The sequence below is a fragment of the Macaca nemestrina genome, chromosome 8, assembly GCF_043159975.1.
Source record: "Macaca nemestrina isolate mMacNem1 chromosome 8, mMacNem.hap1, whole genome shotgun sequence".
Lineage (NCBI taxonomy): Eukaryota > Metazoa > Chordata > Mammalia > Primates > Cercopithecidae > Macaca > Macaca nemestrina.
In genome coordinates, this window is record NC_092132.1 from 144,736,079 (window position 1) to 144,762,195 (window position 26,117).

At 45.6% G+C, this 26,117-nt stretch overlaps 1 protein-coding gene across 7 annotated transcripts in view; it reads left to right on the plus strand.

The window, feature by feature from the left end:
• The window catches only part of LOC105491161 (methionine sulfoxide reductase A), a 412,862-nt gene that overhangs the window by 353,685 nt on the left and 33,060 nt on the right, over positions 1-26,117 (plus strand). For 4 of the 7 annotated variants that reach the window (XM_011757323.3, XM_011757322.3, XM_011757324.3 and 1 more), the window contains one exon: positions 10,641-11,383. The exons of the other annotated variants lie outside the window; for them this stretch is intronic. In XM_011757323.3, the coding sequence (XP_011755625.1) occupies positions 10,641-10,805 (165 nt within the window). In that variant the 3' untranslated portion in view covers positions 10,806-11,383. Of the gene's footprint in view, positions 1-10,640; positions 11,384-26,117 lie in introns of those variants that run through there. 7 annotated transcript variants of the gene reach the window in all.

Below are 26,117 nucleotides of genomic sequence, written 5' to 3' on the forward strand. Positions count from 1 at the left end.
TCCTCTCCTTCTCCATCCTCCCCCTCGTCTGCAGAGACACAGCTCAGCTTGTAGCTCTGTCGTTCTACATTGCAAAACAAGAGAAATATCCTTGGCAATCTGAAGACACTGATTTACCTCGAGGGTGCAGAGGACACAGAGGAATAGATAATGAAAGCCATTAGCTGTGTGCAAACCTGCAGGGTATGGGAAAGGAGGGAGCACGGGAGCACTGCAGCTGTGTTAAGAAGCCCCATCGGTCCAGCTAGAGGCCGTGCATTTGCATAAGCAGGTCTCTTAATGGACCAAGTTAGATCTAATTGTGTCACCTCTTTCTCTCCTTTCCCTCCCAATGAGTTCACAAAGCTGGGAGGGTCAGTGAGCTCTGATGGGGCTTCAGTAAAGGCTTCAGCCCCTTTGAATGTGCTCCTTGTCATTGTCACACTGTGGTGGCCTGGGTTTGTTCTCCTTGCATGTGCTAGCAGTGGTTGATGACTCACGGGGACAATTCCATTGTCTCAGAGCCTGGAGCTCCTGTTGCTCTGGGGTACTCTTTGGTGTTGAAGAGAAGCACTCATCCCCTTCTCAGAAGACACGTACACACGCACACACCATACAGGCTTAGTAAGCCCAGCCAGTCAGTGCCCAGTCAGCTGACCCCTTCCTTGTGGCTGAACCGCAGGGAGTGGGGGTGCTTCTGCTCTGCACCACGGCGCCAGAGATGCAGGAGCCTCTGCCCAGCTCAGAATAGATGAAGTTTTCTTATTAGTGGTTTTATTTAAAAGCCATGCCAGTCATTTCACGTTTTTTTCCAGAAGTTTTGATTGACAGCTGTCTGGTCAACCTATGCTCCCTATGGAATAAAATAGCTGACTGGGGCATTATCTGGGCTTATTAAACCAGCATGGGTGTGTGTGTGTACACGCACGTGTGCACACGCAGGACAGAAGCATAGCATGGAATTTCATGGAGTGGATGTAGAAGGAATTGAAGTGGTCTCGGTGCAGAAGGTGAGGGTAGGAACCAAGCGAAGTGCCTGGTACAGGCATCCTGCTGCCACTAGAGGGCGGAGTGAGTCTAGAATCCACATGCCGGCGTCCTGCCTGCGAGTTTTCCCCTAAAGCAGCTCAGCTGGCTCCCAGACAGCAGCTTCAGGTTGACCTCTTAGAAGTCCGACCCTAATCTCCGATGGACTCAGAGTCATAAATTAGATTTCTGTTGTAGGAAACTAATTTCATACCACCACAATACTTTAAAAAGTGATCACAAAATGAAATACACATATGCATTTTACAAATAATTACATGAAAACCTAACGCTTAAAGCTAAATTCCTTTGGTGGGTGTAGGGGATGTTGATTGCTTGGATCAGACATAATGAGGCTTGCAGTCGGATGAGGTATGAACTGCAGGTACCGTCTTTCTTTCCTGTGACTTTCCCTTTAGCAAGCACAGCCATTCCTCCTTGCCACGAGGGCCTTCAAACTGTGATGGAAATGAGGGTCATCTGTCTTGGAAATATGCACCACTGAGTGGATCTGCCTGCCCATTTCCGGAGCCCTGTGCATGGCAACTGCTGGGGGATGGGCATTTGCAGTGGTGACTTTGGGTTGGCGGCTCAGTCCACAGGATCTAATCATGGTTGGATGGACTCCAGAGGGCCATAGAATCCTTTGAAATTGTAAGCAAATATTTGATTGTTAGTTTATTTGGGTAGAGTGTCCAAAGCGTTCACTGGAGTCTCAAGGGAATCCATAGTCCCTAAGAGACACTGTTCACATTCAGGTTCCTTTCTAGTGATACTTTTTCTAAAAAGTGTCTGTAGGTCAGTTCTTCTAAGTCCTTCTAAGGACTTCTAGAGATAGTAGTGATAGTTGTACGACAATGTGAATGTACTTAGCTGTACACTTACAAATGGCTAAGATAGTACATTTTATGTTGTGTATTTTACCACGAAAAAAAAAAAAGAACACCAAAAAGGAGAATCACTTGAGCCTGAGAGGTCAAAGCTGCCGTGAGCCATGATCACGCGACTGCACTCTAGCCTGGATGACAGAGGGAGACCCTGTCTCCAAAACCAAAACAAAAACAAGGTGTCCCTAGGTCAGTCCTCCTAAGGCGGGGGGTGAATGTATACACACGGCATCCTCGTGTGCACAAACACAGGGTGCGCATGCAGGCCCCTCCCTCCCACGCATGTGCCCACAGTTGCACAGGCATCAGCATCTCTAGAGCCAGCCTCCTCCAGTCCCTCCTGGCTCCGCTCTGTAGAATTCCTATACAAGGTCCTTGTGGATTTGTATCATCCCTTTGCACCTCTCACGTGTCTCAGGACAGAATACTCAGCATCCTGGGGGCTTCCTTACTCCACAGCCCCAAATTCCGGGGACAGCATGGATGTGGGAGGGGGCATGGAATCCAGACCTGGATTCTTGTCCCAGACCCACTCCTCACCCTTGTGGATTTGAGCAAGGCCTGTGAATTTGAATAAGGTCCCTAACTGCTTTGGATTTCCTTTTGTAAAGTGAATTCAAGTAAGGCCTGTGAATTTGAGTAAGGTCGCTAACTGCCTTGGGTTTCCTAGTGGGTAAAGTAGAATAACGGCCCACCCTGCAGGATGACTCGCCTGATGACATGAGACAGGGAAAGGGAGGCACCCTGCAATCCGCCTCCGCCCCATTAGAGGGGCCCTGCAAACTCCTCCTGACATCCATTAGAAAATTGACACTGAACCGGATGCTTAAAACGCAAATGCTGCTTTCCTGGCACTCTGAGTGTGTCTCCTGTCATCTCTTGGAATCGGGAAGTTACTTGGGAAGTTGGTGGCACTTGGTATTTAGAGGGTATATCTCCCTTTAGGTGGAGGGCAGGCAGGCAAGTCCAGCACTCTTGCCATCAGGTGACCTGGGACAAGCTCTCTGTTAGCTTTCTGTCTTGATAATGGCGTCATGGCCACTGGGATCAACTGGGTGGGGCAAGAGAAAGAATGGCCAAGCCACACACTTGGGGCAAGTCCTTCTGCTGTCGCGTTCCTTTTGCAGTTCTCTAGAGGAGTGCAGGGTCAGCGCCGGAGGCTGCTGATACAACAGGCTGGAGCATAATGAGGTGTCTGTTGTGGGGTGTGCTTGTCATGTTCCAAGATGTGTATTATTTGACAGCTAAAGAAACAATGAAAAGCAACAAAATATGGCATGTACATATAGTGGAATAGTATGCAGCCTTGGAAAAGAAAGGGCATTCTGATGCATGCCACCTCCTGGAGGAAGCTCGAAGACATTAAGTGAAATACGCCAGTCACAAAAAGACATACTGTGGGATTCCACATATATGAGGGAGCTAGAGGAGTCAAATTCAGAGAGACAGAAAGCAGAATGGGGGCTGCCCAGGGCTGGGGAGTAGGAACAGGGAGGTTTTATGCAGAGTTTCAGTTCAGAAAGATGAAAAAGTTCTAGTGATAGTTGTACAACAATGTGAATATACTTAACACAACTGTACACTTAAAAATGGCTAAGGTAGTACATTTTATGTGCATATTACCACAACTTAAAAAAAAAATTGCTTGAGCCTGAGAGGTCGAAGCTACACTGAGCCATGATCATGCCACTGCACTCCAGCCTGGGTGACAGAGTGAGACCCCGTCTCCAAAAACAAAACCACAAAACCACCACCAAAAACCAAAGAGATGGCCTGTGAAATAAGCATCACATATTTTGAGTCCCAGGGATGTGAACTGGATAGGGAGAGTCTGACTCACATACGGGCTGATCCACGTCTAGAGCTCCTTTGGATATTTTACAAACTGTCAGGCTCCTGGGGCAGGGCGGCATTCTTGTCTAGCCACTTGTGGGAGGAGTCAAGAGCCAGGGTTCAGGGCTGGCCTCGGCTGCTGACCGGTGGCCGTGGACATGCCTCCCCTCTCCCCGGGCTTCCCTGTCCTCAGCTGAGAAACAGGAATAAGAACCCTACGTTTGAGTCAATGGAAGGCTCATGTGAATAAAGAGTGGAAGCCCTTCGGAAACACTGTGGTTCTGGACAAACACAGGGTCTTGGTCTCCACTCTGGGCTCTGGGTCTCAATGCCTTTCTAACCTTGCCCACTGGTGCCCACTGCCACCTGTGCTGCCAGGAGCCATCCTGCATTTCCCAGGGTGGTATGAGAGCGTGTCACCTCCATGCAATAGGCTGAGACACTTGGGCGCTTGGAGAATCTCGGTGATCCTAATCATAAGCTTATTAGCAGGCTGCAGTCAGCGGAGTGATCACATGTTCATTACATTTGTTACAAGAAAGGCTGTTTACCGGCCGCCCTAGAAGGACGGATGGGACCTGCTGTGCCCGGCTGGCAGGCCTTCTGGAGGGAGTGACCGGCTGCTTCTTGTGCATCTGTGGTGTTCCTATGAGTCACTGGAGCTGGAGACTGAGCTGAGGTGGATGAGGCCAAGGGGATGGGGGGCTCCATCACAACTTATGAATGCCCACCCACCTTCCTGCCCCAGAGATCTGCTCAGCTCTGGAAGTGGGGACTCTGGGGGGGAATGTGGATAGGGGCTACTTAAGGAAGGCAGGATGGGCAGGCTAGCTTTCACCCCTGGGTGGGGATTTTTGGGAAATGGAGCCAGCACTCTGCAGTTGTTCAAACATACCAGGCAGGCTGAGTGTAGTTGCTCACACCTGTAATCCCAGCACTTTGGGAGGCCAAGATGAGAGGATCGCTTGAGGCCAGGAATTTGAGAGCAGCCTGGACAACATACAGTGAGACACTGTCTCTACAAAAAAAAAAATTAAAATGAGCCAGGCATGGTGGTATACACACCTGTAGTCCCAGCTTTTCTGGAGGGGCTGAGGTAGAAGGATCACTTGAGCCCAGAAGGTAGGACCTGCCATCAACCATAATTGTGCCAGTGTACTCCAGCCTGGGTGACAGAGCAAGACCCTGTCTCAACAACAGAAAAGCCAGGCAGAGCATGGCGCACTTTCTGTGCCCTCTCTGGGTTCCTCGTCCCAGCACAGTGAACTGGGTAAGGGCCCATTGCACAGGCAGAAAGCTGAGTCCAAGGAGAAAATGACGACAGAAGGCAGGCACAGGAGGCTTCCTGGGGCCATTGAGGAAGAGTCTGTGAGAAAAGCACAAATGACCAATTCTGTTAGGTGACCTGGAAATTCCCTGGGCCAGGTGTCGCCCCACATGTGTTACTGTATGCAATCCTGCTGACTTCCTCCTAAAAGGTCAGCAAGACAGAAAAAAAAAAAAAAAAGCCACAAGCAAAAGTCAAGATACTTGGAGTCAGTAAGAGAAACACTGGGGGGAGCTCGGCTCAGGTCATTCCTCCCCTGAAGTGGAACATAGAGAGAAGGGGCATGTGGGACTGGCTCTTGGTGCAGCCCTGGGGGTACCTGGCCCCACAGGCTGGAGTAGGGAGTTGGGCTGGGGCTACCCTGGGCAGAGGCAGGCGCTGGGGTTGAGCAGCAAGAGCACCTCTTTCTAGGCTTTTGAGCCAATCTAGGCAGTTATTTCAACCAGGCAAGTCTGTCATGACCTGAACTCATTCTCCATCCCCAAAAGTGGCTCCATAGGGCCTGGAGGATGCGCACACTCCTGTGAGGGCACCTGGGTCTTGAGGCCGGAGCACCACTGCCCTGCCTCCCTCCATCCAGCACAGTCCTTCTGGTGACACCCCACTGTCACGGGTACAGCCTCCTTACTGGGAGGCGCCTGAAGATTCGGCAGGTGATGTGAACAGTTGTGTCTGCAGTCACGAATGGTCCACCTATGGATGGCGGGAGAGGGGAGAGGCTATCAGGCTGCGTATTACGTGGGTCCCTACCCTCTTCCTCCTCTCCAGCTCTCCTTTCTGCTCCTGAGGGCCGATGAGAGGGAGTAAAACCAAGATCAAGATCTAAGGCCTTCCATCTGCTGCAGTTCGTTAAGGAAAAGTAGATGACCACAAGCACTGGTGTGTCAGCCATGATCAGTAACACGCTACCTAGGAACCCCTGTCCCGTCACTGACTGGGACACCTGGTGTGTGGCGATACTGCAGGAAGAGGGCTCGGGAGACTGGCGTGCACCCACGCTGACACCTGCATAGCTTGGCCTCAGTGCCAGGTTGACCAGTGGACTTGCAGGGGGCCCAGAGGGACCGTCTGTAACCCAGAGATGACAGCCTTCATCCCCCACCTCCCCCTTGCTCCTGCACCACCCAGTCTCCCGGCAGAAGAGCAAATGGACTTTTTCAGGAGCCGCAGATGACAGGGTGGCATCCTTCTGTGCTCCTCCCTGCAAGGACACAGCGCCACAGTGCCACCATCTAAAGACTGAACCCACCCATGGAACTGGCCAGGGCTCTGGGACATGGAAAGTGGCTGCTTGAGCTCCGTAGTCCCCTTCTCCTGCCCCCCGTTCCTTCCCAGGCCCCAGAGGAGGTGCTTGGGCTTGAGGTAGCAGCAGGGACCCAGGTGGAATCCAGAAGTTGAGAGAATCTCTGAGAGATCCCTAGAATCCATAGTTCATTTTCTCATTCATTCATTCATTCATTCATTCATTGCATACGGTGCACGAAGCCCGGAGATCAGGGAGAGACACAGACAGTCCTGGGGAGAGACACAGACAGTCCTGGGGAGTGGAAGGGTTGTTGTAATGCAGCGTCATCAGCGCTGTCGGGCATTGCGATGCCAGGAGAACATAGCATGTGGAGCAGCTACTGCCTTCAGGAATCGGGCAGGTTTCACAGAGTTGGGGACATTTGGTCTGGGTCCTGAGAGATGGGTAGGAGTTCCTGCGATGGGAAAGAGGAAAGGACATTCCGTGGAGATCGTGTGCAAGGGAATGGAACATTCAGGAAATAGGTAAATATCAACAACACCAAAAAAAAATAGTGCCCAGAGAGGAAGGGAAAGGCTGAAAAAGTAGAATATGATGAGGGAGACGATGCTGAGGGGTGAATCAGGGAGAAGGGCCTGGGGTGGAGCGGGAATAGGGAGAAGGCCTAGGGTGGAGTGGGAGGGGGAGAAGGATTTCGGATGGAATGGGATGGGGAAGAAGGGCCTGGGATGGAGAGGGACAGGAAGAAGGGCCGGGGTGGAGTGGGATCAGGGGGAAGGGCCTGCGGCGGAGCCGAACTGGACAGGGAGAAGGGCCGGGCGTGGAGTCGGATGGGGAGCAGGGCCCGGGGTGGGTTGGATCGGAGAGAAGGGCCTGGGGTGTTCTGACTCGGGGCCTGGGAGAGGCCCCCTCCGGGGTTTGGGGAGGTGCTGGGGCAGGCCCAGATCTCCCAGGCTCCCTGGTGAACAGTCAGGGCAGTGCACTCTTTGAAGGTCACCAAGCCTGCAGGGCCCTGGAGGGAGAGGTCGTGACTAACTTAATGCTGTCACTTGTGCCGCACACAGCGGGGCCCACCCAGGGGGAGGGCGAAAGAGCAGGGCGGCTGCGAAGCCCACTGAAGTCGAGGTGAATCAGAACAGTGGCGGAGGGAGACCCCACGGAATGCATGGAGTTGTCCGAGGGGAGTGACTTGCAAGTGAGGCAGCGGACGAAGGAGGACCAGGAAGACACTAGATGTGACCTGTCGTGGTCCCTTTCCCCTTCCTTCGCACCCAGTCTCTTTTTCGTCCTTTCCCCCAGTTTTGGCAGCCGGTGGGGGGTTGGGGGGGGAGCACTGGGAAGGACAACCGAAGCCTACAGGTTGACACCACGCTCATTGCAGGCCGGTGGCCGCCACCTCTGTCCGCCACCCGACAGGACCCGTCCACGAGGTCCCAGCCAGAGGACGGTGCGGAGGCGTTGGCCGCCCAATGGGCTGCGGTTTCCCTGCTCGCCTTGGAGGTTTTTCTTAGTGAAGTGTCTGCCATCTTGTGGCTAAGGCTGGTACTGCCGGGGCCCACCAGCAAACCTCCCTTCCAGGCTCCCCAAGGGGGTCCCTGGGCCTGTAGGTGGCTGCGAGGGGAGGAGGAGGGGAGCTGGGCAGTGGTGCCGGCCTCCCTGTATGAACCCACTTCCTCCCACGCTGTGCTCAGAGAATCTTCTGAAGACAGCAGCCGTGCCTGGGAGGCCGTCCTTGTGCCTAGGAGGACAGGGAAGAGGGTGGATCTTAGACACAGGCAGGCTGGGAGGTCTGCACAGGGGTGGCTGTAGAACACGGACCGCTCCCGTACACAGGCACAGCTCAGGGCTGGGAGCGAGGCCCCCTCAGCAGGCGGTGTCTGCCGTGGAGTGGGTGGGCCCTCTGAGGACCCTCACACCTGTGGGCAAGAGCGCACCCGGGCACTGGGCCGAGTAAGTCTGTGAATCCCGCTCGCGTTGTGAATCCGGAGCCCTTGGGATCCGATTTTTTATTTGCTATTTGGATACAGCTGCGAGAGATGAGAGATTATTTTACATCTCTCAGTTCTCCGAACTTGCCTTGGACCAGGAACGTCAGGCCCTCACCGCGCCTTTTTCTTGTCTCCAAGCTCTCTGGTGCTGCCTGGAGCAGATGGCACCCCCCACAGACGTCGTCCTTACTGTCGTCACTAGAATTTTCCATTTCCACAGCCACCTGGCATCCCAAAGCCTTCCTTCAGTGGGCAGCTTCTTCACAGGCAAATGCTAGCGATCGCTCAAGTCCCACCGCAGGCACATACTCCATTTCCAAGGAGGTCATTGCTAACTCTAAATCTACCCGTTAGTTAGCCAACCCCACATGCTCATTCTTAGAGAGGTTCTGTTCGCTGAAAACAGTCTGCAGCCAAATGCAGTGTGAGCTGGGGCCCAGTCATGGAAACAGAAAGCTTCCATTCCATCAAGCTGGATGGGTTCTACAAAAGGAATTCGATGTTACAGAATCGTTAGCAGGGCTGTTAGCGTGAAGGTCAGGGAAAAGCACCCCAAGATTTCAGGATACCAAGATGTTACTGAAATTGCCAGAAGTCATTGCTGATGGCATTCCACGGACTCTCCGGAGAGGGCCGGGAGGAGCTGGCAGAGTCTCGATTCTGCTTCCTGCAGAGTCCTGCGCTCATCCTCACAGCTGTGCCCTGCAAAGAATAGCTTCTCCTTTTACGTAGCCTGCCAAATTTCGTGTGAGTTTCTCTCATTGGTGGAATCTGAAGCAGGGCCTTGCTGGCAGCAGAATCTGGGGAATGCAGTCTGCGAGCTTTCCGCCTGTGTGTACCAGGGTGAGCTGAGAATGTCAGGGACCAAGGCACAGTGTCTGACACACACTTTTAAATATGGGTGATAATAATAGGACTTCCTTCCCGTGGCTGTGGTGAGGCTAAAATTAACATGTGTGAAGTCTTTGCACAGATCGTGGCATATGGTAGACCCTCAATAATTGCTAGTTTACAAAAAATTGTCAAAACTATATTAGAATGGCTCCTTATTCTCATTCCTGACCCCTGCAAGAAAACTGACTGCCTCTGAGCTAGCTGGTCCAACCCACCCGCCTCGATGGGGACCCTGCCCCTTATCGTTCTGGAGCTGCTGGGCCTCGAGATCCTGGATCGGCCTTATGCTGGCTCAGACGGTGAAGCAGAGATACAGGAAATAAGTGACCTTTCTCAAGAAAAACCCGAAGCAGTGAATCCTGCTGAATATTAATATTGGATGCACTGTGCTTGGCAGACTTGAAGACTTCATCTTACATGGACCAGCGGACAGTCAGAGTGTGGTTGGTCCCCTCGTAAAAACACAGGTCCTGGCTCTGCTTTGCAGCTCTGTACCAGATGGAGGCAGTGAGAGCGGGTTGAGCCTCAGTGGCCCTGTGCTCACATGCTCCGAGCAGCCTGCAACAGGAAAGAATTAGGGCACAACTGAAAACCAAAGGGGAAAAGAAGCAGGCTGAAATCCACGGGGAGCAATGTCTATTTCTTAGTCTGTCTCCTGCCCCAAATAGCCCCTCTCTCCTCTCCCAGCTTGTGTTGATGCGTGTCTATCCCTGGCAGCAGATGTCACTGGGACGTAAACTAGGACGCAGAGGGCGGTGATGAGCCACAGGCCACGTCCTGCCCTGCCCTGACTCCCCAGGATCCCTGGCCTGGAGTTCAGAGCACAGACCCCAAGTGACGCCCTGCTCACCAGGACGTGCCAACAAGGTCCTGCTCCCCAGAGCCACAGCGAGGGGGGGGACCCTCTGTCTAGCCTGGGAGTGAGCTGGGGTCCTGTTCCTGAGCTGGTGGGCAGATGGGATAGCGCCAGGTAGAGTTGCAGCCATTCCTTCCGTCCCTGCTCCATCCCTACCCTGTCCACCCGTTTCATTCTCTCCCACTGCAGCCCTGCTGAGCCCTCTCGGGGACATCCATTTGTCCTCGGGGACAGGCAGGGAGCCATGCTTACCTGCTGTTTCCCCTGGGAGAGCTTTGGGGCAAGTTTCAAACAGGCCCACAGCATCCAAACCAGGGCCCCCAACTTGCACCTGGGACAGCAGGGGTGTGGGGGTACAGTGTAAATTACAGATTTAAAAATCTGATATAAGCCTGATTTCAGTTTCCAGTCAACTGAGGCACAGCAAAGTAAGTCCCTGCCCAGCATCACTCCACTTGGAATGCACAGAGCCCAGCCCAAAGGGACGCACTTCTCGTCCCGAGCCATACGTCCGCTCCCCGCAGCCCTGGCCCCTCAGTGCCACCCCTCGCAGGGGCTGTCTCTCTAGCATGGGAGCTGATGGTGCCTTTCCGTGTCCCCACAGGTTCTTTCAGAGCACGGCTTTGGCCCCATCACTACCGACATCCGGGAAGGACAGATTTTCTACTACGCGGAAGACTACCACCAGCAGTACCTGAGCAAGAACCCCGACGGCTACTGCGGCCTTGGGGGCACCGGCGTGTCCTGCCCAATGGGTATTAAAAAATAATTTCTCCCCACATAGTGGGCCTTTGCGGTTCCAGTAAAAATGCTTTCAACACATTGGGCAGTGTTTGTGTGATTCACAATCATGGCATTTGAAGTGCACAAAGTACAAAGGAATTTATAGAGATCTGGTTTTCTGAAGTGTAATCTACAGGAGACGCGATGGCAAGTTGATAAAATGTGATTTATCTCCTGATAAGTTACGGTGGGAGCAGAGCTGTGCAGTTTCCTGCGTCATCTGGGGTCTGAGTGAAGATATCGGGGATGCTGTGTTCACCCTTCTTGGTAGAAGCTAAGGCATGAGCTGGGAGGTTGCTGGACAGGGCGGGGGACCCCAGAAGTCCTTTATCTGTGCTCTCTGCCCACCAGTGCCTTACAAGTTGCAAACGTGTATAGCCTCAATGACTCATTCACTGAAATCCTTCGCTTTACCAAATCTAGACATGCATAGGGGCTTTCTCTTCCTTTTCAGCCCTCTCTGTGCAGAGAAAAGATGGGAGTCTGCTTGATGAATTCTAATGCTTTGCTTAGAGCTATGAGAAATGTTTGGTTTAATAAAAACCTACAGTCCAATAATGCAAACTGCCTGACGTCTCCTCTGTGTTTGACTTGCTTAGGTAGGATATTTTTAAGTGCTGTACGATGAACTTAACGGCTCTAAACAGCTTGGGAGGGAAAAAGCCTCAGAGCCATTTACCCGCAAATGGGAACAATTCGGATTGAAATTTTTGGTAAACATGCACACCTCTAGCTCCTTGCAACCTGAGTAATTATAGTTGTTCTCCAGGTGCCTGTCACATCCCTCACATCATAGACTATTCTAGTTAGAGCAGACCCCTTCAATCCCTGCCCTTAAGAACCTTTATATTCCAGACAAGGAGATGGGGGCATAAGCAATACACATGTAAACAAATGACGAAATAAGATGATGTCAGGTTCTGATGAGGGATGTGAAGATGATGAATGGGGTAAGACAGTAAGTTGCGTCTGGGGACTGTGAGATTGTGTTCAGGGCTGTTTTAGCGAGGTTGGTCAGGGAGGCCTCCGTGAGGTGGGTGAGACTTGATGTATTAGTCCATTCTCACATTGCTATGAAGAAATGCCCGAGACTGGGTAATTAATAGAGAGGTGTGATTGGCTCACAGTTCCACAGGCTGTACAGGAAGCATGATTCTGGCATCTGCTCGGTTTCTGGGGAGGCCTCAGGAAACTTACAGTCATGATGGAAGCAGGAGGGGGAACAAGTGGGGGTACCACTTACTTTTAAATGACCAGATCTCAGGAGAACTCCCTCAGGAGAACAGCACTGAGGGATGGTGCTAAACCCTGAGAAGCTGCCCCCATGGTCAGGTCCCCTCCCATCAGGCGCCACCTCCAATACCAGGGATTACAATTCAACAGGAGATCTGGGTGGGAACACGGATCCAAACCATCACTTGAGAACCAAATGAACTAAATCAGCAGTCCCCAGCCTTTTTGGCACCAAGGGCCAGTCTCATGAAAGACGATTTTTCCTCAAGTAGGTGGTGGGAGGAAGGGGGATGGTTTTGGAATGATTCCAGCACATTACACTTATTGTGCACTTTATTTCTATTATTATTACATTGTAATATATAAAGAAATAATTATACAACTCACCATCACGTAGAATCAGTGGGAGCCTGAGCTTGTTTTCCTGCAACTAGATAGTCCCATCTGGGGGTGATGGGAGACAGTGACAGATCATCAGGCATTAGATTCTCATAAGGAGTGTCAACCTAGATCCCTCGCATGTGCAGTTCACAATAGGGTTCACGCTCCTATGAGAATCTAACGCCACCGCTGATCTGACAGCAGGCGGAGCTCAGGCGGTAATGTGAGCAATAGGGAGTGGCTGAAAAGACAGATGAAGCTTTGCTTGCTTGCCTGCCACTCACCTCCTGCTGTGAGGCCTGATTCCTAACAGGCATGGACCAGTCAGTACCAGTCCGTGGCCCAGTGGTTGGGGACTCCTGAACTAAATAATTCAAGATCTAAAGGAGGCAGCATGTTGGGAATACACTAGTGGAAGTGGAAGCTGTTCCATCAGTAGAGAGAATTCTCACTGAGGCAGGTGGAACCAGGTCACGGAGAGCCTTCGATAGGATGAGATAATGGGCTTTTTAGTTTATTCTATTTAATTGGACCCCATTGGAGCTTTTTACACACTTCCTCCCTCATTTATTTTTAACCAGAGCAACTGGATGGCTGGGGGTGTGATTTGCTTGTAAGAAGGTGGATGTGAGGTGGAGGTAATGGGATGAATCGTGCAGTTTTGGCCACACAAGTTTGAGATGCTCCTCGGATGTCCCAGTGGGGATATGGAGCAGGGGAATTGGTTGCATGGGTCTAGATCTTGGAAAGGATGAGAGGAGGAGAGATTTCAGAATCCCCAGCATATACATGGCGTTTGAGGCCATGGGACCAGCTGAGATCATTTAGGGAGAGACTGGAGAGAGAGAAAGGGTTTGAACATTGAGTGCCGGGGTGTTCTGACATGCAGAGGTCTGGGAAAGAAGGAGCAAAGGAATTGGAGAAGTGACCCCTGAAGTAGGCACAGGCAGCGAGTGTGTCCTATAAGCAAGTTGTTTCTAGAGTCTGGGGAAACGCTTAGGCCAACTTCCGTGTTTAAAGCAGAGCAAAGTAAAAACTGACGGGGCATCCAGCCCTTTGAGGAGGGATCTTGCAGTGTTTCAAGTGGCACATACCTTGAATCTTGCCCTAAGCCTTCCCCAGAAGGAACCGGGATCTTTTCCCAAGGCGACTCTGCACTGGTGAAATGGAAATAGCCCAGGCCTTGTAGGAGTTATTACCCACTGCTCCTAAGCATGAAAGACCAAGGTCCACTGCAGAGTGGGGCTTATGAAGACCAGGTGACAGATGGGGTCTTGCTCTGAGTCTGTCTCTCAGTGGGTTCAGTGGGTCTGAACAAGCCTGAAGTTATTTCCCCACTCCCAGAATGCATAGTGTGTATTAGCCATGATTCCAGCTTCTGCAGCTTGATCTTTCAACATCCATTCACACCACGCGCATATGCCCCTGACCTCCTGCCTGCCTCCTCACCCCTGCTTCTCACTAGGAGGAGTCTTTCTCTTAGGGGTGCAGGTTTGGTTTGGTTTGGTTTGGTTTGGTTTTTAAGATAGAGTTTTGCTCTTGTTGCCCAGGCTGGAGTGCAATGGTGCAATTTCGGCTCACTGCAACCTCCACCTCCCGGGTTCAAGCAATTCTCCTGCCTCAGCCTCCCGAGTAGCTGGGATTACAGGCATGCGCCACCATGCCCAGCTAATTTTGTATTTTTAGTAGAGACGGGGTTTCTCCATGTTGGTCAGGCTGGTCTCGAACTCCCAATCGCAGATGATTCACCCACCTTGGCGTCCCAAAGTTCTGGGATTACAGGTGTGAGCCACTGCACCCGGCAGGGGTGCAGTTTTTTAAATACAAACCGATTGATCCAGAGTTCACAGCCCAACCACCTCCTCTGTCTGACTCTCACACTCCAGGCCACTCTTGGCTTTCCCAGTCACCCCAGGCCGAGTGCTTGACAACTAGGGACAGCCCCTGTGCCCGCGAGCTGCTGAAATTATTCACACACGCCTGTCCTGAGCCTGTTCATTCTGCCATTCCTTCCCATGGAAACCACGGTAGAGGCTCTGTCCAGGGTTTCCACCCACCCTGCTCCAGTTCTTCCCCTTCTCTCGAGACCTTTGAGTAGTAAAACTCTTCTTTTACCAGCAGCCATCTCTAGATCTGTTGGCTTTATTAGACCTAAATAACAATAAAACCTATGAAAACATCGTGAGATAGATATACCTAATAACTGACGAAATCCCCATTTTAGCTCGCTGATCCATGGAGTAAAGTCTCTTGGACTCCCCCACTCCCAATATAGTGAATAAAACAATGCCTTTTGTTTGGGAGAATTTTAAATTTTGGTGGCACCAGTGGCAAACCCAAATGATACAGGGTTGGGGATTGCTGCCTAACCCTATGTCGTCACCCTGTTTGGCAGTTGAAATACTGTTTTCTGTCTCGCAGTATTGTGTCATGCTTAGGTTTCATTCACATGTTCTCAATGTCTTCTTGAAAGTCATTATGCAAAATATTGAGCTGGGCCTGGGCACGGTGGCTCGCGCCTATAATCCTAGCACTTTGGGAGGCCGAGGCGGGCGGATCACCCGAGGTCGGGAGTTTCAGACAAGCCTGGCCAACATGGTGAAACCCTCTCTCTACTAAAAATACAAAAAATTAGCTGGACTTGGTGGCGTGTGTCCGTAATCCCAGCTACTCGGGAGGCTGAGGCAGGAGAATCACTTGAACCCGGGAGGCGGAGGTAGCAGTGAGCCAAGATTGAACCACTGCAGTCCAGCCTCGGCAACAAGAATGAGACTCCGTCTCAAGAAAAATAAATAAAAATTGAACCGGACAGTTCACTTAGGGACATGTTGCTTGTTTAACGTCTTAGAGCTTCTGTTATGATGGCCATGACGTGTCATTCTACTGCCCACAGTGACCCTCCCACCCCCAACTTCTAGCAGAGAGTACTGGTAGATAGTCATGCTCTTTCCTGCCAAGCCCAGGCACACTTTCAGAATTCCTGTACACCAAGGACCTTGGGCGGGCACTGCTAACCGATCAGACTTGGTTTTCAGGTGAAACCAGAATTGCTGACTAAAGCTTTGCATGTAATGTCTCAGCCAGGGGTAAGTTCACCAAAGAGATGTCATCTAAAGAACAGCGTATCATGATGTTAGCCATAGCATGGTAATCAGAGAGAGCCTGGGACAAATGCTTTGCTGAGTTCCAGAAATTCCACAGAGGCTGGTGGAGTGATCAGCTGGAGTTAAGTCAGGCAGACTTGAGGGAAAATGCTAGCTCTGCCTCTTATAGATTGAGTGATGCTACAGAAGTCACATGATCATTCTGAGACTGTTTCTTTGTGCGAAAATAGCGATAATCGCACCCATGTTGTAGGGCTTGGGGAAGATTAAATACTATACATATATATGTGTGTGTGTGTGTGTGTGTATGTGTGTGTATGTATGTATATATACACTTTGTACAGAGCCTGAGATACAGTAAGTGTTCTCTACATGGTAGATATTATTATTGTCTTCTTATAAAGGAGAAAAGGGGATTATTTGCTGAGACCTTTAAAAAAATCTCATTCGCTTTTGTGAGTCCACCCTGTCCCCAGAATGATGAGTGACATTTTCCAGACATTATTAGTTTGTCTGAATAGTTTATGAAATTTCCAGGGAACAATATTTTTTAACCATATGTTGACTCTGAGATGTCCTTTTTGCCCCCCAAATTTTAAATATTTCCATCAGAGAACAGGCTACACGTTCTTTGAACATGCTCTGAGTTCCAACTGGGACATTGGGACACTGGGATGCCAAGAACGTGTCTGCCTGATGTCGGCAGTGAGCCCGAGGCAAATGTCTCTGAACTCCCACTGGTCACTTAGTCTGTGCATCTTCACAGAAGATGACATCTCCGTGGGCCCCTTTCCTCCCTTGCTGTACAGTGGCTTTTCTGTGACCAAGTGGCCCCCTTGGAGGTGGAAGCAAAAGGAAAAGCTCTGGACAGAGGTTCCCCAGCTCCTTGATAATCTGTAAAAATCTCTGGCGCTTCAGAGGAGTTCATTGCTGACATTAAGAGCTGCTTCTCATCGCTCTTTTATTCATTCAGCCATTAGTTAGTTAATTCTCTCAACATGAATCTATGCAGTTCCGGCTGTGTGCCAGGGTCTGTGCTAGATGCGGGGGGCATCATGTCAGCCAAACATGGTTGCCGGCCTCAATAAAACTGTTCTAGTGGGGAAATCAGATATTAAACGAGCAGTGTCAGAACTCCATAATTACAAACAGTGGATGTGCTCTTGGGGAAAATCATAGTGTGCTGTGAAAGAGTAAAAATGAGGGGATCCGATCAAAGCTGAGGGAGCTGCATTTGGGCTGAATTCTGAAATTCCATGAGAAGTAACATGCAAAGCGGGTATGAAGATACAGTTGGGAGAGGGACACGTTCCAGGCAGAGTCATATACAGAGGCCCTGGGATGGAGCCTTTGAAAGAAGGAATCTGAGAGCTGTGGTGATAGTGCCATGTGTGTTAATGCTGCTTTTGTTTTTACAAAGACTTAACTTTTTAGGGCAGTTTTAGGTTCACAGCAAAATGGAGAGGAAGATACAGAAATGTCCATATGCCCCCCCATGCCCTCCCCAACTATCACCATCCCCCACCAGAGTGGTACATTTGTTACCATTGACGAGCCACATTGCCACATCATTATCACCCAGAGTCTGCAGTTTATATTTGGGTTTGGTCTTGGTGTTATACAGGCTGTGGGTCTGGACTCTATCCGCTGTTAGAGTATCATAGAGAATGGTTTTCCTGACCAAAAAATCCTCTGTGCTCCATCCACCTGTTCATCCCTGTCTCCCTCCTGACCCCTGGCAACCACTGATCTTTTTACTGTCTTTATACTTTTGCCTTTTCCAGAATGTCAAATAGTTGGAATCACACAGTAGCCTTTTCAGATTGGCTTTTTTCGCTTAGTAAATATGCCTTTAAGTTTCCATCGTGTCTTTTCATGACTCAATAGCACATTTCTTTTTAGTGCTGAATAATATCCCATTGTCTGGATGTAGCACTATTCATTTATCCATTCACCTACTGATGGGTGTCTTGGTTGTTTCTAGGTTTTAGAAATTATGAATAACGCTGCTATACACATCTGTGTGCAGGATTTTGTGTGGACGTTAGTTTTCAATTTCTTTGGATAAATACCAAGAAGTGTGATTGCTGCATTGCACAGTGAGAGGTATGTTTAGTTTTGTAAGAAGTTGCCAAACTGTCTTCCAAAGTGGCTGGGCCATTTTGCATTCTCACTAGCAATGAATGAGAGTTCCTGTGGCTCCACATCATCACCAGCATTTGGTGGTGTCAGTGTTCTGGATTTCGGTCATGTTAATAGGTGTGTAGTGATGTCTCATTGTTGTTTTAGTTCACATTTCCCTGATGACCCATGATGTGGAACGTTTTCATGTGCTTATTTGTGTCTATAGATCTTCATTGGTGAGGTGTCCATCAGTCTTTGGCCCAATGGTTAATTTTTCACAGCTGATCAGTGTGATGAGGGGTGCTGGGGATGAAGGTTGGTGATGCCCACACAGTGGGTTTCTGCCTTTTTGAGCACCCATATTTGAACTCGGCAACCTGGCTGCATGAAACTCTTAGTTTTTTTCCCCCACTTTTTCAGCCATCTTTTAGGGTCACATGTTGGGGCCCCTGGTTTTTACTGTTGATGATTATTTTAAAACTGCAATGACCTCACTGTTGGATTTCATTTTTTTAAACACAAGGGCTCGGGGTGGTGGCTCACACCTGTAATCCCAGCACTTTGGGAAGCTGAGACAGGCAGATCACTTGAGGCCAGGAGTTCAAGACTAGCCTGGCCAACATGGCGAAACCCCGTCTGTACTAAAAATACAAAAATTAGCCCAGCATGGTGGTGCATGCCTGTAATCCCAGCTACTTGGGAGGCTGAAGCACAAAAATTGCTTGCACCGGGAGGTGGAGATTGTAGTGAGCTGAGATTGCACCACTGCACTCCAGCCTGGATGACAGAGTGAGACCCTGTCTCAAAAAACAAAAAATGTAATTTACACAAAAAACTACATACAAAGTATATAATTTGATAAATTTTTAATATACGCATATAGCCATGAAATCATAGCCACAATCAAGATAATAAATATATCCACCACTGCAAAAATATCCTCACACCTCTTATTCCTGGACCTGCTTCCCCTATTCCATATTCAGGACCCAGTCCTAAGGCAATCCGCTTTCTGCCGTTAAAGATTAGTTTGCATTTCTGAAATTGGTCTCAGCATTTACTCTTTCTTCATCTGGCTTCCTACTCAACATAAGTATTTTGAGATTCATCGATGTTGCTGTATGTGTCATTGGTTCATTCCTCTTCATTGCTAAGTAGTATTCCATCACATGGATGTACCACAGTGAGTTTATCCATTTACTTGTTGATGGACATTTGGTTTGTTTTCAGTTTGTGATTATAACACATAAACATGCTATGGAATTCATGTGTGAAACTTCGTATGGACACATGATTTCATTTCTCCTGGCTATATACCCAACTGTCAAATGGCTAGGTCACATGACAGGTGCATGTTTAACTATTTAAGAAACTGCCAGACTGTTTTCCAAAGTGATTGTAACATTTTATGTTATCACCAGCAGCTATGAGAGTTCCGGTTCTGCTGCGTCATCCTCAACGCTTGCCATGGTCAGTCGTTTTGAGTTTAGATATTCCAACAGGTGTGCAGTGGGATCTCACTATGGTTTCAATTTTCATTTCCCTAACAAATGATCCTGAGCCTCTTTTATGTGCTGTTTTGCCATCTGGATATCTTATTTGGTGACACATCTAGTAAAATCTTTTGCTCATTTTGGGGAGTTGTTACCTTAGTATTGAGTTTTGACAGTCCTTTTTATATTCTAGATACAAGTCCTTTATTAGATATCCATTTTGCAAAGTCTGTAACTTGTCTTTTTATTTTTTTAACAGTATCTTTCAAAAACAGAAGTTCTCAATGTTGATGAAGCTCAGTTTATCAAGTTTTTCCTTTATATATTGTGTTTTTGGTATTGTGTCTAAGACATCTTTGCCTAAGATGAGAAGTTGTATGGTTTAAGGTTTTACACTTAGGCCTGTGGGCTATTTCGAGTTTGTTTTTGTACACAGTGTAAAGTATGAATTAAAGTTTGGTTTATTTTTTGCATATAGATATTCAATTATTCCAGCAACATTTGTTGATAGGCTATTGGTATGGTCTAAAAGTTTGTATCCTCTGCAAATTCATATGTTGAGATCCTAATCCCCAAGGTGATTGTACTAGGAGGTGGGGTGTTTGGGAATCTGATTAAGTCACGAGGGCAGAGCCTTCATGAATGTGATTAATGCCCTTATAAAAGAGGCTCAGAGACCTGCCTTGTCCGTTCTACATTGGGAGGATGCAGCAAGAAGATTGTCTGTGAGTCTATGAGGAAGCAGAGCGCTGGCCAGACACCAGATCTGCTGCCACCTGGATCCTGGACTTCTCAGCCTCCAGAACTGTGAGAAATACATCTGTGTTGTTTAGAAGCGTCCAGATTATGGTATTTCATCATAGCAGCCTGAGTGGACTCAGACAACCATCCTGTCTCAACTGAATCAATGTTGCACATTTGTTGAAAATCAATCACCCATATATGTATGGATCTATTTTTGGACTGTCTATTCTGTTTCACTGATCTATTAGTCTACCTTTGTGCCATTGCTATACAGTTTTGATTACTAAAGATTATAAGCTTTAGAATCAGCTAGTGTAAACAGTGAAAATCACTGAGAGTTCAGAAGTTAAAATTGGACTGTGGTTTCAAATAAGGTACTTAATGATCCTTTTTCATCATTTAGCATGAATATCCCCTACATATCTCTGAAGGTTGATTTTGTTCTTTATTTTAATAATAAAATAACGTTGTGAACAGCTGGAACCTGACAATTGCACAGGAAGTGGATTTCTCAGCAGCCATTGGTAGGGCCTTGTGACCCCCTGATAGTGAGCAGCTCTGGGAACAGAACAGACATGAGTGTCTGGGAGGGGACATAGGAAGGATCTACATACAAATTGAAGATCCAATTTCTATAAATGTTCTATACAATTGTATATTTTAATATATAATTAAAATATAATTGATTTTAAGTCTGTCTCTGGAAACATAAGCTTTAATAGTTTACATCTTCACTTAATCACTTATGAAATCATTTTATAACCCTTAATAAAATTAGATAGTGTAACTTCTCAAACTTTGTTCTCTTATAAAGTTGCTTTTGGTTATCCAAGGTCTTTTGCATTTCCATATGAATTTTAGAATCAGTTTGTCAATTTTCTACAAAAAGAATTCTGCTGGGATTTCAAATAGGATTGCATTGAATCAGAATCAATTTGGAAAGAATTTACAGTTTAACAGTCTTAGGTCTTCTAATCCATGGGCACAATATCGATCTCCATTTAATTAATTAAATTAAATTTATTTGATTTCTCTTAATAACGCTTTATAGTTTTCAGCATCCAGGTCTTGCACATCTTTTGTTACATATATCCCTAAGTATTTCCTATTTGCATGGCATTGTTATAGTATTGTTTTAAAAATTTCAGTTTCCAATTGTTCGTTTGCTAGTTTATGCAAATCTGAAGGATTTTTGTGTGCATTGATTCTGTATATTGCCACCATGCTGAACTCACCTATCCATTCTGGTTTCTTTTTTTTTTTTTTTTTTTGTAAATTCCATGGGATTTTCTATGTAGATATGATGTCTGCAAATAGAGACAGTTTTACTTCTCGTTTCCAGTCTGTATACCTTTTCCCCCTTCCCCCTTACCACGTTGCACTTTATCTCCAGTACAATTTTAATATAAGTGGTGAGAAGGGAAATACTTATCTGTTCTGATCTTAGGCTTGTATTAGTCTGTTTTCACACTGCTGATAAAGACATACCTGAGACTGGGTAATATAAAGGAAAAGAGGTTTAATGGACTCAAGTTCCACGTCGCTGGGGAGGCCTCACAATCATGGCAGAAGGCAAAAGGCACATCTTACATGGCGGCAGACAAGAGAGAATGAGAGCCAAGTGAAAGGGGAAATTCCTTATAAAACCATCAGATCTCATGAGACTTATTCACTCCATGAGAACAGTATGGGGAAACTGCCCCCATGAATCAATTATCTCCCACTGGGTCCCTCCCACGACATGTGGGAATTATGGGAGCTACAATGCAAGATGAGATTTGGGTGGGGACACAGACAAACTATGTCAGTCTTTTACCATTAAATATGATGTTAACTGTAGATTTTTCACAGAAGCTGTTTGTCAGTTTTCCTTCTCTTCCTAGTCTGCAGAAAGTTTTTTTTTTTTTATCAGGAATGGATTCAGATTTTGTCAACTGTTTTTTGCATCCAGAAAATGATCATACAGACATTCCTCATTCGTCTGTAAATATTGTGAATTACTTTGATTGATTTTTGAGTCTTAATTCAACCTTGTATTCCTGGAGTAAACCTACTTGGTCATGATTTCTGTCCCTTTTATACAATGTTGGATTTTATTTGTTAAAATTTTCTTAATTTTTGCATCTTTTTTCATGAAAAATATTCATCTGTAGTTTTAATGTCTTTACCTGGTTTGGGTAATGCTTGCTTAATAGAATCAGCTGGGAGGTATCCTTCAGTTTTATGGAAAAGTTAGAATTGTTATTATTCTCTTATTATTTTTGTTATTATGTTATTATTTGTTCCTTAAATGTTTGGTAGGACTTGCCAGTGAAGCCCTCTGGGTCTTTGGTTTTTTATGCAGGAAGATTTTTAATTGCAAATTTAATTTGTTTAATAGATACAGGGCTATTCGGGTTATCTGCTTCCTGAATAAGCCTTGGTACATTCTGTTTTTTTAAGTAATTTATTCTTTTCATCTAAGTCATGTAATGTATTTGCATAGTATTTCCTTATCTTAATATCCATAAAATTCATAGTGATCTTGCCTCTCTTATTCCTGACATTGACAATTTATCTCTTTCCTGATCAGTCATTCTACAGGTTTATCAATTTTATTGCCTTTTGAATAAACCAACTTTTATTGATTTTTCTGTAAAATTTTCTATTCAATTTTATATTTAATTGATTTCTGCCCTGATCTTCATTATTTTCTTTCTCCTGCTTACTTTAGCTTTACTTTTCTCTCCATTTTACTAGTTTGTACTTGGAAGCTCAGGACATTGGCTTGAGACCGTTATTCTTTTATAATACAGGTATTTAGTGCTATAAATTTCCTTGCCTTACATGGGATCCTACAAATTTTGATATGTTGTGTTTTCATTTCTGCTTAGTTCAAAATACTTTTAAATTGTTCTTTTGAGTTCTTCTTTGACTTATGGATTATTTAGAATGTGTTATTTAGTTTCCTAATATTGGAAGATTTTCCAGAGATCTATTATCAATTTCTAATTTAATTCCATTGTTATCAAAAAACATTGTATGTCTTGAATGCTTTTGAGTTTATTGAGACTTCTTGTATGAACCAGAATAGGATCTATTGTGGTAAATGTTTCATGTATGCTTGAGAAGAATATATATTTTGCCATCATTAGGTGAAGTATACTATAAATGTCAACTAAGTCAAGTTGGTTGATTGTGTTGTTCAAGACTTCTGTATCCTTACTGGTGTTCTGTCTACTGGTTTTATCAATGAGAGAGAGGTATTTAAATCCCCAACTTTAATTGTGGGTGTATCTATTTCTCCATATAGTTTTGCTAGTTTTTGCTTCATATATTTGGAAGTTCTGTCACTAGATGCAGAAATGTTTAAGATTTTTATATCCTCTTGATGAGTTGACCCTCTTAGATTATAAAATGACCCTCTTTATTGCTAGTGATATTCTTTGTTCTGAAATCCACCTTGTCTTATATTAAGACACTTAATATAAGTGTCTTATATTAAGACACTTAATATAAGTGTCTTATATTAAGACACTTAATATAAGAAAGCCACTCCAGCTTTCTTTAGATGAGTGTACACAGGATATATAATTTTTCATTATTTTTACTTTGAATCAACTTGTATCTTGTTATTTAAAGTGAGTTTGTACAGCATATAGTTGAGTTGTGGGGTTTTTTTGTTTTGTTTTGTTTTTTTAGCCAATCTGACAGTCTCTGACTTTAAGTGGTGTTTTAGACTATTTACATTTCATGTGATGATTTATATGGTTAGGTTTAAAGCTTCCATATTTCTGTTTGTTTTCTTCATGTCCTATTTATTCTTCATTCATTTTTTAATGTTTTTCTGTATTCTTTTAGGATAATGAATTTTTTAATGATTCTGTTTTATCTCCGTTGTTGGCATATTGGCCATATCCTGTTATTTTAGTGGTTGCATTAAGATTTACAGTGTACATCTTCAACTTAACGCCATCTACTACAATTGATATTACATCACTTACTTTATACTATAAATACCTTAAAACAGTATATTTCCATTTCTCTCTACCTGATCATTATGCTGTTATTATCATGTATTATTCTATACATGGTATAAACTCCATAATACAATTTTGTTATTTTTTGCTTTAAATATCCAATTACTTTTTAAATATATTTAAATAATAATTATTAAATAATTATAATAAAATCAAATATATATAATTAAATAATAATTATAAAAATTATTTTATATTTACTCACAGTTAGTATCTCTAGTGCTTTTGCTTGCTTTCTCTTGGTTGATGCATATTTCCATCTGGTATCATCTTCCTTCTACTTGGAAGACTTCCTTTAAGATTTCTTACAGTGTCGTTTTGTTGGTGATTAATTCTTTCAGCTTTTGTATGTCTGAAAAAGTCTTTATTTGGCCTTTGTTTACAAGGCATAGTTTTGTTGGATATAAAATTTTATGTTGACATCTGTTTTCTTTCAGTAATTTAAAGATGTTGCTCCATTGTCTTTTTTTTTTTTTTTTTTGGCTTGTATTGTTTCTAGTTAAAAATCTGCTGTCATTCTTATTTTTGTTCCTCTGTGTATGGTGCATACAATTTTTTAACCCATTTGGCTGCTTTAATTATTTTCTCTTAATCACTGGTTTTAAGTAATTTGATTATTAAAGTGGGTAAAATTGTGTTACCACAAAATAATACATCCAAGTCCTAACCCCTGGTACCTGTGAATGTGACCTGATTACAAATACGGTTTTTCCAGGTGTAATCAAGTTTCGATGCAGTTATACCAGATTAGAATGGGCCCTAATCCAATGACTGGTGTCTCTATAAGGTGAGGGAAGTTTGAACACAGATACACAGAGAGGAGAACGTTGTATGGAGACAAAGGCACACAAAGAGAATGCCACATGAGGATGGAAGTAAAGATGGGACTGATGCTTCAAGCCAGGGAACACCAAGGATTAGTGGCAGCCACCAGAATCTACAAAGAGGCAAGGAAGCCTCCTCCCCTAGGGCCTTCAGAGACAGCATGCCCCTGGCGACATCCTGATTTCAGGCTTTGGCCTCCAGGACTGTGAGAGAATAACTTTATTTTAAGCCACATCGTTTCTGTTACAGCAGACCCAGGAAAGAAATACAATTGTGCTGTGCCCCGATGTAGTGTTTGTGTTTCTTGTGCTTGGATTTTATTGAGCTTCTTGAATCTGCAGGTTTGTCGTTTTCATCAAGGTTACAAACCACCATGAAATCCTCAAATATTTTTCAGCCCTCCCCAGCTTCTTTGGGGACTCCGATGAAGTGTCCCACAAATACTCTGATCATTTTTTTAAGCTTTTTAAATACATCTCTAAGTTTTATTTGGGATATTTTCAATTGTTCCATTGCTGTATTTTCAAGTGCACCAACCTTTTCTTTCCCAATGTTTAATCTGCTCTTCATCCCAGACAGTGTATTTTTCATCTCAGACATTGTGGTTTTCATCTCTTGATTTTTTCTTCTCTTCGTGTTTGATTGAAGGCTTTAATACATCATCTCTATCTCCACTAAAATGTCCAATCTTTCCTCTAGCTTCTTGAATGTATTTAATGCCTTTGTTATCACTGTTCAAGTGTCCTTGTCTATTAATTCTATTTTCTTTGTTATTTCTGGCTTTTGTTGATTGACTCATTGTTCTCATTATGGGGTTTATTTTATCACTTTTTTGCATGCCTGGTAATTTTTGATTGGATAACAGAGACATTGTGAATTTTGCTTTTTGGGGTGCTGGATATTTTTGTATTCCTCTAAGTATTCCTAAGTGTTACTCTGTGACACAGTTAAGTTACTTGGAAACCATTTAGTTCTTTCAGAACTTGTTTTTAAATTTTCTGACATGGGACCAGAGCAGCATTTAGTCTAAGACTAACAGCCCACTGAGAAGTACTCTATTCTATGCCCTGTGAATTGTGAAAATTTCCACTTAGGGTGGTGGAAACAGGAACTATTCCTAGCTTGTTCCTTAACCCTTTTGGATGACTATTTCCTTAGTCTCAGAATATGGAAGAATCACGTAACCAAGGCCTATTTATCCACTAGGTAGAATAGGCACAGTGCCTAGGGCCTACAATACTTCCAGGGGCTCAGGAAAATATTTTAATTTATTTTATTATTTAAAAAAAGTCTAAGAAAATGTTTTAATACATGCTAAGATATTCATCTTTATGGCAATATAATTGGAAAATGTGGATATGTGGAGGAAGTAGTA